This window comes from Trichosurus vulpecula, chromosome 5 (assembly GCF_011100635.1).
Source record: "Trichosurus vulpecula isolate mTriVul1 chromosome 5, mTriVul1.pri, whole genome shotgun sequence".
NCBI classification, from domain to species: domain Eukaryota; kingdom Metazoa; phylum Chordata; class Mammalia; order Diprotodontia; family Phalangeridae; genus Trichosurus; species Trichosurus vulpecula.
The window spans coordinates 266,738,348-266,753,982 of NC_050577.1; the positions used below are offsets into that span (position 1 = coordinate 266,738,348).

The 15,635-nt window shown below is 48.0% G+C and overlaps 1 protein-coding gene across 6 annotated transcripts; it reads right to left on the reverse strand.

Annotated features, from left to right (window-relative positions):
- Positions 1-118: 118 nt before the first annotated feature.
- DGKA (diacylglycerol kinase alpha) lies at positions 119-12,942 on the reverse strand. Of its 6 annotated transcripts, none has more exons than XM_036759937.1 (25): positions 12,817-12,942; positions 10,529-10,579; positions 8,921-8,999; positions 8,334-8,410; positions 7,830-7,962; positions 7,533-7,613; positions 7,064-7,113; positions 6,595-6,669; positions 6,270-6,389; positions 6,000-6,117; positions 5,743-5,831; positions 5,448-5,567; positions 5,083-5,181; positions 4,706-4,777; positions 4,292-4,365; positions 4,035-4,109; positions 3,472-3,557; positions 3,289-3,378; positions 2,601-2,761; positions 2,163-2,227; positions 1,798-1,888; positions 1,224-1,419; positions 971-1,091; positions 694-754; positions 119-401 (listed from the first exon to the last, which is right to left on the reverse strand). In XM_036759937.1, exons 3-25 carry the CDS (start codon positions 8,982-8,984, stop codon positions 321-323), a joined length of 2,199 nt encoding a protein of 732 aa, XP_036615832.1. In that variant the 5' UTR covers positions 8,985-8,999; positions 10,529-10,579; positions 12,817-12,942; the 3' UTR covers positions 119-320. The 6 variants fall into 6 exon arrangements, with proteins under 6 accessions (XP_036615832.1, XP_036615829.1, XP_036615833.1 ...); XM_036759934.1 differs by having other exon boundaries at positions 8,921-9,071; positions 12,817-12,904; XM_036759938.1 differs by lacking the exon at positions 10,529-10,579 and having other exon boundaries at positions 12,817-12,867.
- Positions 12,943-15,635: the final 2,693 nt, after the last annotated feature.

Below are 15,635 nucleotides of genomic sequence, written 5' to 3' on the forward strand. Positions count from 1 at the left end.
ATTAAACACTTTGAACACAACACTGGATCTCTTCTTGTCTATCAACAACCCAAAGCAGAGTGGGAGTGCAGAACTGGAGGAGAACAAACCTCTTACTTCCTCAATTAACACAAGATGGTGTAGTGAAAAACCAAACCACTTTATTTGGATGAGGCACTTTCAATGTGTGTGTTGGTCAGGAAAGGAAGCAGAGTGGGACAATAAATACTGTGAGGGGAAGAAAGCCCACCTAAGCTCACCAAGGGAGGAGCAGGGGCGGTAGCGCAGATATAGAGGGAGAACCCAGGAAAATGGAGGATAGGAGCTGAGGGGCTCTCTCCTCAGGACCAAAGATTGAAGAAGTTGGAGGAGCGTGGAGGGCCCATAAGCATGGGCATCTGATTCTTGTGGGTGATCTGGATCTGAAAGATAAAGAGCCCAGGTTCATAGCAAAGGGAGCTGGTAGGCTAAGGGATCAGGCAATGAGAGCTCCAGGGAAATTCTGCGGAGTCTGGGTACATATGTGGCCTACCTGGCTCATTAGAAAACTGCTCATGTTAGAAATAGTGCAGCAAGGGGCTTGGGAAGAAATGATTTGGGTTGGGAGCTCAGAGAAGACTCAGGGAACATGTCTGCTATGTACAAGATCAAGACACTGGGGTGTAAGTCACGGACTAGAGAATCTTATGGAATTAGGTTTGGGGAAGAACTCACAGTACACGGTGCCTGCATCCAGGGTTCCCCGTCGATCTGCATGGGGAGGGCTTTTCTAGTCCTGTGAAGCCCAGAGCAGATATCAAATGGAGGGGAGGGCAGGGAGAAGATATGACCCAACATACAGATTTCCCCCAATTTGCCTTCAGGGACTTCGGGCTCTATCTCACCAGAGAAGGGTCTCTGAGCACTTGGAATCATTCCATTCTCATGTTCCCTCTGTATTGCCTGCATCCCTCCCATTCCCTCCTGCCACTAAGCCCTGGGTCTTCCTTACCGAAAAGTAATTTGGGAGCATTTAGCAATCCGATGTCCAGCATTCTTCAGCCTGGTGTATATCTGACCCATCTCAATTGCTCCTTCTAGTCCTACTACCTCCAGTCGCTTGTCACTCAGATCTGGGGAAAGTTGAGCCGCAAGCATAGGAAAAAAACAGAGTATTCCCTGCCCTGCTCCCACCATTAAAAGGGCCAGTCAACTCCATCCCCAATTTGGCCAAGTGACCCATAACCTTCCCAAGGTCCTTTCACCTTGTACACAGGTTTTCAGGGCTTCAGGGTTGGTGATCGCTTCAGGAGGCACAGAGGCATTCTCCAAATCCTGAGTGTCTTTGGTGGGTCGCTTTTTGTCTCCCCAGAGGTTGGAGCCTCCATGCATGCTGGGAATATTTAGCACTGCAATGCCTTCTAAGGATAGGTCACTCAGTTTCAAAGGTGTCCCACAGATCTGGGGTAGGTAAATGAAAGACAGAACTCTGGAGCTCATGTTCCCACCCCCCAAAGAGAGTAACAGAGGTAGCTGTGCTTCTCCCCAAGGCCCCTGTTCCCTTCTCCAATCCTTTCCCATGACTGGGCACCATTCCACCCTATGCCTTGGGTACTGGGTACCTTGTTGGTGGGGTGGGGTTGGGAGAGTTTGGTTGGAAGACTGGGGGAAGGGCAGGGGCTTGAGAGCCTGGGGGAAATATAACAGAGTCTGGACAATGTGTGGCATTTGGAAGTTAGAGAATTGGGGTGTATCAGAAAGTGAAAGAAGGCAGGAGGGTTAGGGTATATCTTTTGGGTGTGAGGGCCAGGCCATGTTTGGAAAGTGTCTTAATCTCACCTCCACTGAAACAGACTCTTCCAGCTTTTTGCATGTGGAGAAGATGGACTCAGATGTGGCGAATTCCAAGTACCATAGCTTGTTCTTCATCCTGCCTCAGCCCCACGCCCCAGGCCCAGGGGGGAGGGGGCAGGTTACATAGGCCAGGTTACATACGCCCTGTGAGAGGGCGAGGGGGCAGAGGAGGCAAGAGAGCGCTCCATCTCCAGTCTTAAGAGGTACAAGGGAAGCTTGGAGGTGAGAGGGTGTCCACTTAGTGAATCTACTGCCTTGTTTGGCCCATGCACACAGACAGTAACCAAGCCTGGCCCCCTCCATTACTCTGTCTACCTACCCCATTCCCAATATTCCCAGACCTCCCTCACCTGCTGTTGAACTTCTCAGGATATTTCTCCCTCATGACATGAAATCGGTGAGCAATAGAAGCATCCTGGGTGAGGAAGGCAGAAGGTCTTTGACAAGTCCCAACATCTTTTTAATCAGCAAAGGCCATCCCCACCCCCCCTCCAACTAGCTCAGTATCCAAATAAACCACATCTAGGGACATTCCTATTTATCTGCTGCTGGTAGCAGCAGGGAAGGGAAGAGGAGGTGACTGCACAATGGCCTAGATTTTGAGTACCAATGATTCCAGTAACTCAAGTGTCTATGAAACCACAGTCTTATTCCCTGTACTATTTCAATGAGCTTGAGAATTTCTCTCAGACTTCTTGTTCCCTTTCTGTATCCTTCATTCACGATGATTTGAGCACCCCCTTATTCTCTGACCCCTCTCTTCCAAAAAAAGAGCAAAGTCCACTGACCACACCAATGGAGAAATAATTATTGATGATGTGGTAGGGGACTGGATCACTCTTCTCCTTAGGATCCAGAGGAATCACCTCCACAGACCATCGATCCATATACACTGTGGCACTTAACTCCAGGTCCTTGAGTATCTTCCCCAGGTTCTCCCCGTCATAACCTAGAGGGAGGAGAGGAGACGGGAGGGGAGAGGCAATTGAACAGGAATGTCATAGGCCTTCAGGTTCAGCCAATTACCAGGGAACATCTCACCTTGATTCTTCAGGAGCTCATGGCCCATGATGTGCATGTGTACACAGATGTGGTGTCATGGCAGGTGAGGATGGGAAAGGTTTTCTCTGCTTATCATATTCCAGCTCCCTCCTATTTCTTTCCCTCAAGTCTTTAGCCTGGCTCTGGTATTTCTCTTCTCAAATCTAGTAGTTTCTCTATTGGAGTCACTCTCATCTCCAACACCTCCTTATCTCTGCAAACCCTGAGAAGGGTGGTTCACGTGGGCCAGAGAGCAATTAACAGAAGAGTGACTCCTCTAGCCTTTTAAAATCTAGCTCCCCATGTTTCTTGATTGTAGTCTTATTCTCTTGTAAGATACTACCTGCTCATCCACACCCCCATGGTCAAGGTCCTCTCAGCTTCCTAGGCTCTTTTTACTACCACCTCTTCCCCACTCCCATTCATGGCACTCACCTCCTCCCCATCTTAGGCATCGAGCTAGGTCATTCCCTGTGCCTAGGGGAAGCACAGCTACTGGCGGTGGATTGGGGAAGCTGGCCTTGTCTGGGCATAGGAGAGACAGGAGTGGAGAGTCAACCCAGGAAGGCCACCACTCCCCTGGCCCTCAGACCTCTATGTTTCTCCCCTAATACTGACCAATGGCATCCAGGATCCAGCCTACTGTGCCATCCCCCCCACATACTAGCACTCGGAAATCTGGGAGGTCCTTGAAGAACTTGAGCCTGAGACAGAGGAAAGGAAGAGGGGGTCATGATGGTAAATTAGATTGGAAGACCCTAATTCCTTGACCCCCTAGACTCAATGAAATTTTTTTCTGGCTGATCCCCTCCTCCACCACCCCACTCTAGGGTTTTGTTCATAACAAGGAGAACCAAAGTTAGACTGATGGCAGAGAAAGGGAAGAATCTGAAATTGTATAAAGAAAACAGACTTTAAGTGGGGCTTGTTGACAAGTGAGGAAACAAAGGATCTTCTTTGGATATCCCCATAACACAGGAAAAGGTATCAATTTGTGTGTTTAAAGGTATAGAGGCAGGAGAAAAGAAGATGGTTCTAGAGGCAGTTCTAGAGGTTCTATTCTGAATTCCAGATCCTCAGTCTCAGCACAGGTACCCCAGCCTTCCCACACATTTATCCCTGCTCCTCATCACACAACACATAGACATTTAGACTAAACTCAAAAATATTCCTATACTCACCCTGGTTCAGGACCACCCTTTGCAAGGTTGTAAACCTGTCGTGGGTTCAGTAGGTACTGGAACTTTCGAAGCACCCTAGATTTGTAAGGGGCGGAGACGATGAGGTTCATAGAATCATTTTTCCTGTCCTCTCCTGGAATACTTTTCAACCTGCCCCGTTCCCCTTCTCTAATCTAATCCCTGGGAAGACTCCATCCACCTTTCTTTTAGCAGCATTTCCAAACTATGAATCTGTCTCCCTCCTTATTTCCACTTACCTCTCCCCTTGCTTCCCACCACTCTTGGGATTCACAAAGACGAGAAGTGGGTGGGTGTTGGGGATTGGGATAATCTGTTGAGGAGAAGCAATAAAAATAGGGGACGGATATTATGTAGAGCCAAATTGGGTCCCAAAGATTAATAAGGATAACAATAATTCACATTTATAGAGAACTTCAAGATTTACGAAACACTTGATGGGGAGGAAGAGGCAGAAGGCAGGTTCTGGGACTTCACTCCAAGATGCCTTCTTTCCCCCCTTCCCCTTTGCCTACTACTAGTAGGGATGAGGATCTGGGGGCCAGGTTGTATTCCCTGGATTTTCCCCAACTTTATCCCCCCAGTTCAGGGTCTATCCATTCTAGTACCCCAAGCCTTCCCCCACCATGATGCCCGGGCACTGCTGCCTGTACCCGCAGGGCCTGCCCATCAGGGACCAAATGCTGTAATTCGTCGACATTCCTGGAGCTCAAGTTCTGGCGGTCCTGTTCAGAGGCAGAGGTAAACAGAAGGGAGGAAGGCTGAATTTTGTGTATGAGTATTTTTGTCCCTGCTGAGTCCACTTTGTGGGGCCTTCACTATTTCTCAGCCACAGATAGGTATCAGTCTGGTCTGAACCCTAAAAAAATGGGCAAGAGTGATATGTTCTCTCTGAGATCTACAGGTACTCTCTAGGAGAGCTATGAAGTTTGTGGAAAGTCTAGGGCAGGGTCTTTACAGGGTTTTGGGGAGGTTCTATAGGTTCTCTTTCCACTATATCTCTCCTCTTTTCCCAAGTTCAAGTGCTCACCAAGATGCAAGGATAGATGGCAGAGGGAGGCAGGATGTGGTCACGAAGCTGGCCACAGTTACATTCAGGGCTCATGGCAGACAGGCAGTCCTCATGGATCTAGGGTGTAAGAGGAACCACGAATGGGAGAATTACCATTATGACCTCCCAACTCAGGGAGAAGAAAAGAGATAGGAGAGTATTTGGAGATTGAGAGGGACTTTAGCCCACAAAGTAGGAGTCCAGGGGATACTATAGTAGCAAAGGTCTTCAGAGGGAGACTAAGGGAAAAGGTTACTTAAGGAGGGAGCCTGGGGACAAGAAGTTGAGAATCCAAGATGGATGGGAGGATTTGGGAGGTTTAGAGGAAATGGTCTGTTCCTGACCTGGAGATGGCACCACACACAATGCAGTCCTGTCAGGCTTTGGAAATTCCGGATCTTCTTTTGGCAACAGTCACAGCGCCCAGAGTCACAGCCTCCACGAACCCACACATGTGTCTGGGCCTTGAGAGAGTGGGGAATTATCTGATGGCTCAAGGGACCTGAATAACATCTGGGTTAGGTTACTCCTGCTTCCTAGGAAGGGGAGGAGGAATTACCCTTATCCCCAGAGAAATCCAGAGAAGCGGCAGAGGAGGGATAATGAAAACACTGAAAATTGAAGTTAGGGGTCACTCACACCAGTGTCTTTCTTGGACTTGGCATAGGTGCTGACTTTACAGGGTGAGGCCTTTTTGGCACAGCGCTCATGGACTGTGAATTTACAAACTGGGAGATAGAAAAAAAGAGAGAAGAGGGAAAGCTCTTAGCCTTGGTTGGAGCCCCCAACCCATGCTCTGGGCTCTCTTTTGGGGTTACTCACTCATCGCAAGCACAACTCTTTGTGCTCTCCATCACTCAAAGATTGTCTCTCACCGTGTTCCTCAATATACTCACAGGTACAAGACAATCCCCGCTTGGTTATTCCGAGCAGCATTGTCTCACACACATTGCAATAAGCTGGACGGGAAAATTGCTTCAGCCGCCACATGTGCTGACCATCATCCTTCAAGCTCTGGGGAGGATACCACAAGTAGTCTGGATGAGGGGCACCTAAGCCCTTCCCCCAGTTCCACTTCCTTGGCCAGTAATCATAATCCTCCCCAGCAGAGCTTTGAGATGGAAGAAGAAAAATGGAAGTTCATATTCCCTTCCTCCTTGACTCACCACCTCTAGTCCCAACAGCACCAGCAAAGGCACAGTGGTGGATCCACCCCGTACCCACTCAGCCAGAGAGACTGTACCACTGCCATCATAGTCAATCTCTTTCATCATCTCCTGTAGAATCTGAATATCGGAGAAAGGGGCCAAGAAAAAAAAAAGATTTCATGTATACGAGGCCCTACTGATTAAATTCCCAACTTGAGGAGCATGGCCCAACCCAACTCAACAGAGGGAAGGCTAAAACAGGTACAAAGTCCACGGGAAAGTGATAGGAGACAGTATACAAGGATAGGGCAGAGAGGCATGGGGAAAGAAATAACTGCCTTACTGGTCTCAGCTCAGTCACATCCCAATCCAGATATCTTGCCACTCGCATCATCTGGGTAATAATTCTGTCCACTTCCTAGAGAGAGCCAGGATCAAATCTCTCATCTCCTGTATTAGGTGCTGATTTTCCCTTAAGCCCCTTTTCAGGGTCCAAAATACTGAAGTCCCCACCTCTAGGTCTGCCTCCCCCATAGTCTCATCTGCCTTTGGAAACTTGTGGTATCAGAGGGACTAGGGTAGGAGGGGATGTTGAGTCAGAATAACTCTTACTTCTTGTCCCATGCCCCTTATGTCCTTTCTCTGGGAGCCCAACCCACTCCACCACCCTGCCCAGAAAACTCAACTTCTTTCCCTGGCATCATCTGCACCTGGGGATCCAGCAAAGGATGGATGCTCAAGGAAGGGAGAACAGAGACAAAAATATATCCATCACCCACATCCCACCCCCTTTCCCAGTCTTCAGAACTCACTGAGCTGTCCAGGAGTCCATTTCTGTCTGTATCATATAGCTTGAAGGTAACTGTGAATTGGGTGGGGGGCGGAGCTAGGGTCAGTTTGTGGAGGCCATTCCCATATCCTGCCCTAAACCCCCCTGATTGAAGAGTTCTGTTCTGGGGGATAAAGAGGTAAGAGAGACATAAACTCTGCCTTCAGAAAGTCTCCTGTGGGAGCCAATACATTTATGAACGTATAACTAATGATAAGAGTAAGCTATGTATTATGCCAGGAAAGGGCTATTTAAGAGAAAGCTAGGGGAAACAGGGGAGTGGTAAGAGGGACCTGAAGCCCATTCCTGGGGGTTCCACCTCTTCCTATGGATGCATCAGTGACTAGGAATCCTGGAAGAGCGGGGGGAGGATGGCTGGAAATACCTTCTCCCCCAACTTTCCCCCTTACCCTAACCCTCCCCCCAATAGTTCTCTTGCTCTGATGACTCACACTCTAGCTTGTCTTCTGGCCGTCCACCCTCCAGTAAGGAGAAGTAGCAGGAGACGTCACTGAGACAGATCAGGGATACTTCTGGTTGAGGATAGTTCAGCAAGGTCAGGGCTTTCCTCTGATCGAGCTAGTGATTCCCCTCCATTACCTTTGCCCTCTCCAGTCATATAACAGTCTAAATCACCCCTCCCTTCTCCAAACAGACTGAGCAAAGACTATCAACTGAATTAGTCCAGACCCCATGTGGATTTGATCTTGCTTCTAAGGCTCAGCACTTGCTAACTCCTAGTTCCATACCTTGTTCATCACCCTGTTTCTGAGACTCCATTGTCTGGAAGGATCCAAAAAGTGCTTGGCTCAGTTGTGGGGGGACATTATTCACCTCCAGGTAGGCTTTCAGGAAGAGCTGAAAGCCTTCATACCCTATGGACTAGTATAGGAATGGGAATTACCCCAGGAAAGGAATGATGAGCTAGGGGCAAAGGGAAACCTTGGGGGCGTCTTAGGGTGAGCCATGATCACCTGTGTCAAGAATGGGTTTCTTCACTCAACAAGCTATTCCTCATCTTTCCACCCTTAATGTTATGGGAGTCAAAGAAAAGTCTGGGAATGACGTTGTGAAGTTCTATGGGAAATGAGGGCCCCAGAGGAAGAGACAGTAAGATGTAGGATTCTGGGAGGGAAGGGCGTAAAATAGGGAGAATAAGAAGTGATCCCTGGAAGTGGGGGTCTTGAAGAATATCAGGAATTCCACTGGGGAGGGGCTGGGAGCAGGGAAAAGGTTTTGCAGATGCCTCTCACATCTCCCTGGAGATACTGAGCCAATTCTCCATCTTCATTGAACATCACTAGAACATCACTGACTTTCTTGGTTGAATCTGGGGGAGGGAATAGGTACATTCAGGGCAGGATCTCCTCTCATCCTCAATATACAGATCTGCCCTAAAATCATGGATTTGTAGACCTTTGGAGGTGGAGGGCACCTTAAAGAAAATCTAGTCCAACCACTTCACTTTATAGATAAGGAAAGTGAGACCCATGAAGGGGAAGTAACATTCAAAAGGACAGTCCATAAAGAAATAAACTCTGCTACTCAAAGTGACAGAGATACAGAGAAAGAGACACACACACACACACACACACACACACACACACACACACGAAATAGGCAATTATAGAAAGTTTTGAAGCACAGAGTAAGGGATCAATTATTTGAAACCCCAGTCATTCGCTTCCTGCCCCATATCCTGATTATGGCATAAGACAGCTCAAGGTTACTTGGAAGATTGAGGGCCAGGCTGGGAAGGGGTGTCCTGAGGAAAAAGGCATCTTTGGAAATGGAGGTCATGTAGGGGATCCTGGGAATGGGGAGGGTACAGAAGACTCACAATCCATATATTCCTGTAGTTGGGCAAAGTCCTTGGGGCTTAAGGGGCCCCAGTTCTTCAACATCTTTCCACCTGCTTCCTAAGTTGGCAGAAGAATTGAAGGTTGAACTTCCTATGGAGGGGTGTGGAGTAGAAGTTGGGAAGGGGGATACTGAAGGAAAGATGCACAATAGTATGAGTTAGCCAAGGGTGAGATGCAGGGTGGTGGTGGTGTTGGTACTTGTATCTCTTTCCCTCCCTCTCTACCTCTCCCTGGCCTGCTGGGAGAAACCATTCCTCTGCTCCTCCCTCTACCCCCACCTCTCTCTGTTTAGCTATTTCTCTGTCTCTGGTCTCTCCCATCCTTCTGGTATATCCCCCAGTCTGGTGTTTCTCCTGAAGAGGGGTCTCTCCCTGGTTCTTACAATGGCAATGGACGCCTACCCACACCTCCATCTAGCTCCACCTTCCAACCCCACCCCACCCCACCACCTGCTGCTCTCTGTTCCAAGTTCAGCCTTGGCTGCAGGGCTACCAGCAGGGCAACTACCTCAAGCACCCCTGAATCATGAGGTGTATGAGGTTCTGCCCCCCATCCCACCCACTGATCTACACTTGGCTACTGCAGAGGGAGAAGACATTGGACCCTGAGTAGGTAGGAAAGGGAGGCGTGTAACTAGCTTCCCCGAACTTTACGAAAAAGGAGGTAGGGAGCCGTGGAGATGGGTGGGAGGCCTTATCCTTCCCTGGCTGAACACATCTCTGGAACCCCTAGTCTTAGCCTCCCCACTTTAGACTTGGCACTAGAGAAAAGGAAAGGAGTAAACTGAGGGCACAGTCTGTTTGCTTTTTTTGTTATTGTATCTCTGGTGCCCAGCTGGGTGCCTGGAGCAAAAGAAATACTTATCGAATTGAATTAGACTGCCTAAAAGGCAGGAGACATAGGGGACTAGATTTCATTTCCTCCTAAAGGATCCCTGAAGGGAAGTTTCTGGGACCTTCTTCTCTTGTCTTAAGGACAGTTTGGTAAGGGAAGGAGGGGACATCTCCCCAGGAAGGCAGTTGAAATCTGCAGGGGTGACCCTGGCTCTTTTCCTTCCTGTGGTAGCCAGAAATTTGTGCTCATTCACCTCTCTGCTTCCCCCTCCTACTCCAACCTAGCCTTTCCCTAGAGTTTTTCTATTCTCAACCTCAGCTTGTATCTCCCAGCCTGGGTCTCCTGGGTCCTCCCTACCCCCTCTATGTCTGGAATTGAAGCACTCAGAGGCTCTTTGGGAGCACTAGGACTGTCCCAGAGCCTCCTGCTGCTGTGAAGAAAAAGGGCTATTCTCAACAGGGACCATGGTACACCCAGTCTTGGAGCCACTGTTTCCATTAGATCTAATGGCTATCAGTAACTAACAAGACATAATGTCATAGATAATAAGGTCTGGTTCGGTTAATGAGCTTCCCTTCCATAAACATCAACCCTCCTTCCTCTACTCTGAGCACAGATATAAGGCTCTATTTCTGTCCACCCAGTGTTTTCTCCCACATTTTCCCCTGCATATCCAAGAAGTGCCATCTGGAGAGAGGGACAGGGGGAAGTGTCAGGGAAAGGGAGCAAAGGACAGGCAGTTTCTTTCTTACCCTTTTCTTTTTTGTTCCAGGATCCAAAGGTGTCTCAGTTAGAAGATGAAACTGAGGCAAAAGGGTAGAAAGGTATGTATGGTGCCAGGAGAGTGGGAAAGGGGAGCTATTTAACTTAGGAAGAATTAAACTCCAGGAAATCCCAGCACATTATCACTCCCCAACACAGCACAGAAGAAGACCATTCTAAACTTCTCCATAACTCTCCATAACTTAAGAACCCTTTCTTCGATCCCCCAACTATGCTCCTCACCACCCTTAATCTCTAATAACTACTTCCAATGTTGCCAGAGGGTGAAAGGATCTAGAAAAACTCAATCCAAATCTGTCTCCCAAGGGTACCCAACTGGCAAGCTGGGAAAGACCAAAACCTATGTCAAGGAAGAATGAGAAGGTAGGACAGCCCACTGAGTGGACAAGAGACTCATGCATCTACCTGCCCACACTTGCTAAAACCAAGGTCCATAATCTAGGCACCCCAGCTCCCAGACAATCTTTTCCAGTTTCCCCTATGCAGAGGGACCCACCCCTTCTGGTGGGACAGAACTAGTCCCTGGAACTGGAAGTGTCTAACAGCGGTGCGGAACCTTCGGCCTCAAGGCCACATGTAGCCCTCTAGGTCCCCAACTGTGGCCCTTTGACTGAATCCAAACTTCACAGAACAAATCCTCTTAATAAAAGGATTTGTTCCATAAAACTTGGACTCAGTCAAAAGGCCACACCCAAGGACCTAGAAGGCCCCATGTGGCCCTTTTGATACAGGTTCCCCACCCCTGGTAGGAGCTAGTTGAGGCACCAGAATATCCAGAAAACCCTGGAGGGTTTTTTTGGGGGGGTGGGGGTGGGGAGAGAATAGGAGAGGCATAAGATAATGTGCTTGTAGAGACTGGGAGTTGTCAGTCCTGGATCTGGTAAGAATCAGTCAATGGCAACAAAAGAGTTTAGGAATTTGGGTACATGGGTTCCTCTGGCCCTGCCTGGTTACACTCTCCTGATTAATTGTAAGCTGGGCTAGTCCAAGCAAAAGCCTGGGTAGGGGCAGGGCATGTCTGCTGCCCTCCTCATTCTGTGACTCATCCTTCCCTCCCCTCCCCTCCCCCTTCCCCAGGCTCTCCAGGTTCAGCATAGTAAGGAAAAGAGTCAGTCAATCATAGATGCAAGAGAATTTAGATATCATTCAGTCCAACTCCTCTTCTCACTTAGACGTGAGAAAACTGGGGCATTGAGGTTAAGTGACTTGTGTTCAAGGTCATACGTCTTCTAGATCTTCTAGCTGGTTAGCGGAGAGACTAGAACCCATGTTTTCTGACTCCACGTCCAGTGTTTTCTCTACTCTATTACACTGCCTCTATGTTTCGACTCTTATTTTAACTCTTCTTTTGCCTAGGGCTACTGGTATTGAAAGAAATCAATGCCATGTTCAAAACATTTTGACATTTAGTATTTTTCCTTAAAAAAATTCAAGAAGTTTGAAACAGATTGTTATTATGAAACAATATAGCTTAGCCTTTAAGGGAGGCTCCCAAGGCCATGGAGGCTTTGAGCTCAGAAGTCAGTCTTGCAGAAGGGAACGTTGGAAAAGGATAGCTGGGAGCTAGGCCACCTGGGTTGACGATCAGGCACTTCCACTCGAGTCCCTAGGCCACTCAGTGGGCTTATGTTTTGGTCTTCCCCAGAAGCCAATTGGGTAACCCGGAGGCGGAGATATAGATTAAGGATTTCTAAATCACTTCACCCTCAGGGAACGTTGGAATAAAAGTTGGGGTTAAGGGTGGCATGATTTGCCTACCAAGTTAATTCTCCCCTATAAAAAGAGTAACAAATGGAATATGGACTCAGGAGAACTATAAATGCGGCAGGGGGGAGGAGGATGAGGTGAGATGGTGGACTGCCTGAAGGCAGAGAGAGTAAAATCGGACTTAGATCTGGGAGGGAGAGGTCAATTAGTCCCTACTCCCACCCCTGGAACTCCAGGAGCCACCACTGTTCTTCCCTCCGAGGAAGCCAGGTGCCTAGGTTCACTCCTCCCAGCCATCCACTTCTGCTCCCCACCCAGGGCTGATCCTCCACTCCCTTCCCCCCAATATCCCCAGTCTTCAATCCTCCCCCCCCCCCCGCCTCTTCCCCCTCCTCCCCTCCCCAGCCTACGATTCTTTCCAGTCCTATGGGTTTTTTTTCTGACTGTTCCCGCCGTACTAATAGGAGACACCCCGCAGGCCTTTACTCTCGGGCCCTCCCCCTGGAGATGAGGAGAGTAGGGGAGTTAATGAGGGGTTTATGGAGTTTACCTTAAGGAGACCGGGGCTGCGCGGGAGAGTGCTGCGGCGCCGGAGCTGGAGCTAGGAGCCCGAGCTGGAGCCCGAGCTGGGTTTGGGGAGCCGGGCGGGGCGGGCTTTGCCTCCAGAGGGCCGCCCAAAGACTGACGACACGGCCTCTAGCTCCCGCCCTTCAGCCTAGCGGGACTCGCCCCCACCCCCCAGTTCTCTCCCCATTCCCCAGCCCATGTCAGGGACCCAGCTGGCTTACTGCTCCCCAACAACTAGATTCCCCCGATCTTTCTGTTGGCCACGATAATCTCCGTGACGTTATTATTCATTCTCACAGGCCAAGCCCCCGACCTTAGTAAATTCTTCAATTCTCCTCCCCATTTTTTTCTTATTTCTAGATCATCCAATGACGTCCCTTTCCAATTTCACCTTTCCCTGACCCTGAAGGACAGGAGATAGGAAGAAGAGCTGAGGGGCTGGGAGGACACCGTCCCACTCTTCTGTTATCCTTTTCCTAAAGGAGGCAGTGTCTTGTAGCCGAAATCGGTAGGCAGAGGACTTGTGTTCAAGTCTTAGCTTAATACCCGGGTGATTGAGCACTGAATCTCTTTGGGCCTCAATTCTCTCACCTGTAAAATGGGGGTCCAATCAGATGCCTCTTAAGGTTCCTTCTAGATTTAAATCATTTTATGGTAGTTATGGCCACCTCCTCTCTTAGCCTAGTTATTTCCAAGCTCTTTTTCAGAGCCCATGGATTTCAGTCACTAGACACTCTCAAAATCACATCAGATCAAGGGAGCTCAGACCTAGACTCCTTGCCTAACCACAACTTCAGAGAATCTCTAGACCCTCATGCTATATACCTCACAGTCCACAGATTGCCAAACCCTAGGTTTCTCACACCCCAAGTGACACTATCTCCCTATTCTGGGAACATTTCCATTCCAACTCCACTTTACTTTGTGAAGTAGAAGGGAGGGTGAGGGTGTGGGTGTGTGTGTGTGTGTGTGTGTGTGTGTGTGCAATGTTACCCTCTAATTCTTTTATTCCCTGCCCCTCTTATCTGCCACTTTAACTGAAAGACTATCCACGCTTGATCAGAAATGAGAAATTAAAAATATTATGCTTCTCCTACCTCAGAACAGGTAGTTTGGGAGGACTGGTTCTGTGTCCCAGAGAGACTTCAGCAGAGAAGACTTTGGAACCCAGTAGATAGCGGGGCTAGAAGACTGGAAAAGAGGGGTAAAAGGCTTTGGACTTGACTTACAGATTTAAGTATTCTCTCCAACCCCATCCTATCTCCAATAACCAGGATTCCCTTCCTTTATTAAATCGGGGCAGAGTAACCAACTACTGTTTCCTGGAATCTCTTCTCTCATACCTTGAAGTCTGGGGGTGGGAGGGTTGTATAGACCAACCTCTTCAAATGTAATGAGATTGGAAAGAGAGATATCCAAGAAGTTCTTGTTTAGCCCCAATACAGACACACTTGGGGGATCCTCCCTTATGTTCCCCAGAAAGGAAGCTGCAAAGTAAAAATTTCTGGTAGGAAGAGGTTGCTGCTGGTTATCTTAGCTAGAGATCTGGGGCAGGTGTCTGAGAGGCAAGACTATGTAGTTTCTCTCTGTACCTTCCTTTAGAGAGAATAAAAAAAATTATTCATATTTCCATAGCAAATTTAAAGTTTCAAAAAAACACTCTCCTTACAATGTCCCAGTGAGGAAGAGAATATTATTCCAGTTTATAGATGAGAACACTGAAATTCAAAGGTGAAGTAACTTATATGTGGTCCCACAGCTGTGAGAACTGAGAAAAATTTCACCCCTCTGCTTTATTTTTAGTTTCCTACCTATAAAATATTATGCATGTGTAATTTATAATAATGTAAGAGGAAGCATAGTAGCAAAATGGATAGAAAACCCAGCCTAGCAGCCTGGAAGACCAGGGTTCAAGTGCTGTCCCTAAGATTTCTAACCTCTTCCACAACAATGGGCACACGTCACTTCCACTTTCAGCTTGTGAGGCAACTGTATAAATTAGAGACCAACTGCCAAATCTGCATGGATAGAGAAGCTTCCTATACTAGGAGTTCCCTGCAGCAATGAAATCACAGGTCAAAAAATTCCCCATCCCAGGAATGGGTTGAACTTCTCCTCTTTCCTATATCCTTATAGATCTCCTTTCCCAGCAAAGAATATTCATGAGGATGCTGGTGTATTGTGGGAAAAGAGAATTTTGAGTCAGAAGGCTGGGATTTGAATCTAGCTATGTAACCATGGGCAAGGCATTTAAACCCTATGAGGCACCTAGGTGGAGCGGTGGAGAGAGTGCTGGTCCTGGAGTCAGGAAGACCTGTGTTCAAATCCAGCCGCAAATGACAATAATAGTGCCTACCTCCCAGGGTTTTTGAGGATCAAATTTGTAATGGACTTAGCATAGTGCCTGGCACATAGTAAGCAGTTTATAAATATTAGCTATTATTATTATTAGCTATGTGACCATGGGCAAATCACTTGCCTCAGTTTCCTCAACCATAATATGGGGAAATTAACAGTACCTGCCTCACAGGGTTCTGATAAGGATCAAATAAGGTAATATTTATGAAGCAGTTGACACATAGTAGGATCTATATAAATTCGTATTCCTCTCCCTTCCTTTCCTCTAGGATCTCAAGAATCTCTGTCTGTAAAATGACAATACTATGTGCACTATTTATTTCACAAGGCTGTGGAAGAGACAGTGTTTTGAAAGCTTCAAACAACATAGAAATGTCATTCCTGACCTCACTCTACGGATATCCCATTCTGACAGCTCTCATTCTAGGAGCCTCAACGTGGAAA

Coding starts and splice junctions, on each gene's coding strand:
- DGKA (XM_036759937.1), bottom strand. CDS start 8,984: ATGTTGAAGAACTGGGGCCCCTTAAGCCCCAAGGACTTTGCCCAACTA. Junction 4,366..4,705: donor CTGATGGGCAGGCCCTGCGG/GTACAGGCAGCA, acceptor TCTCCTCAACAG/ATTATCCCAATCCCCAACAC. Junction 402..693: donor GGATGCAGGCACCGTGTACT/GTGAGTTCTTCC, acceptor TTTATCTTTCAG/ATCCAGATCACCCACAAGAA.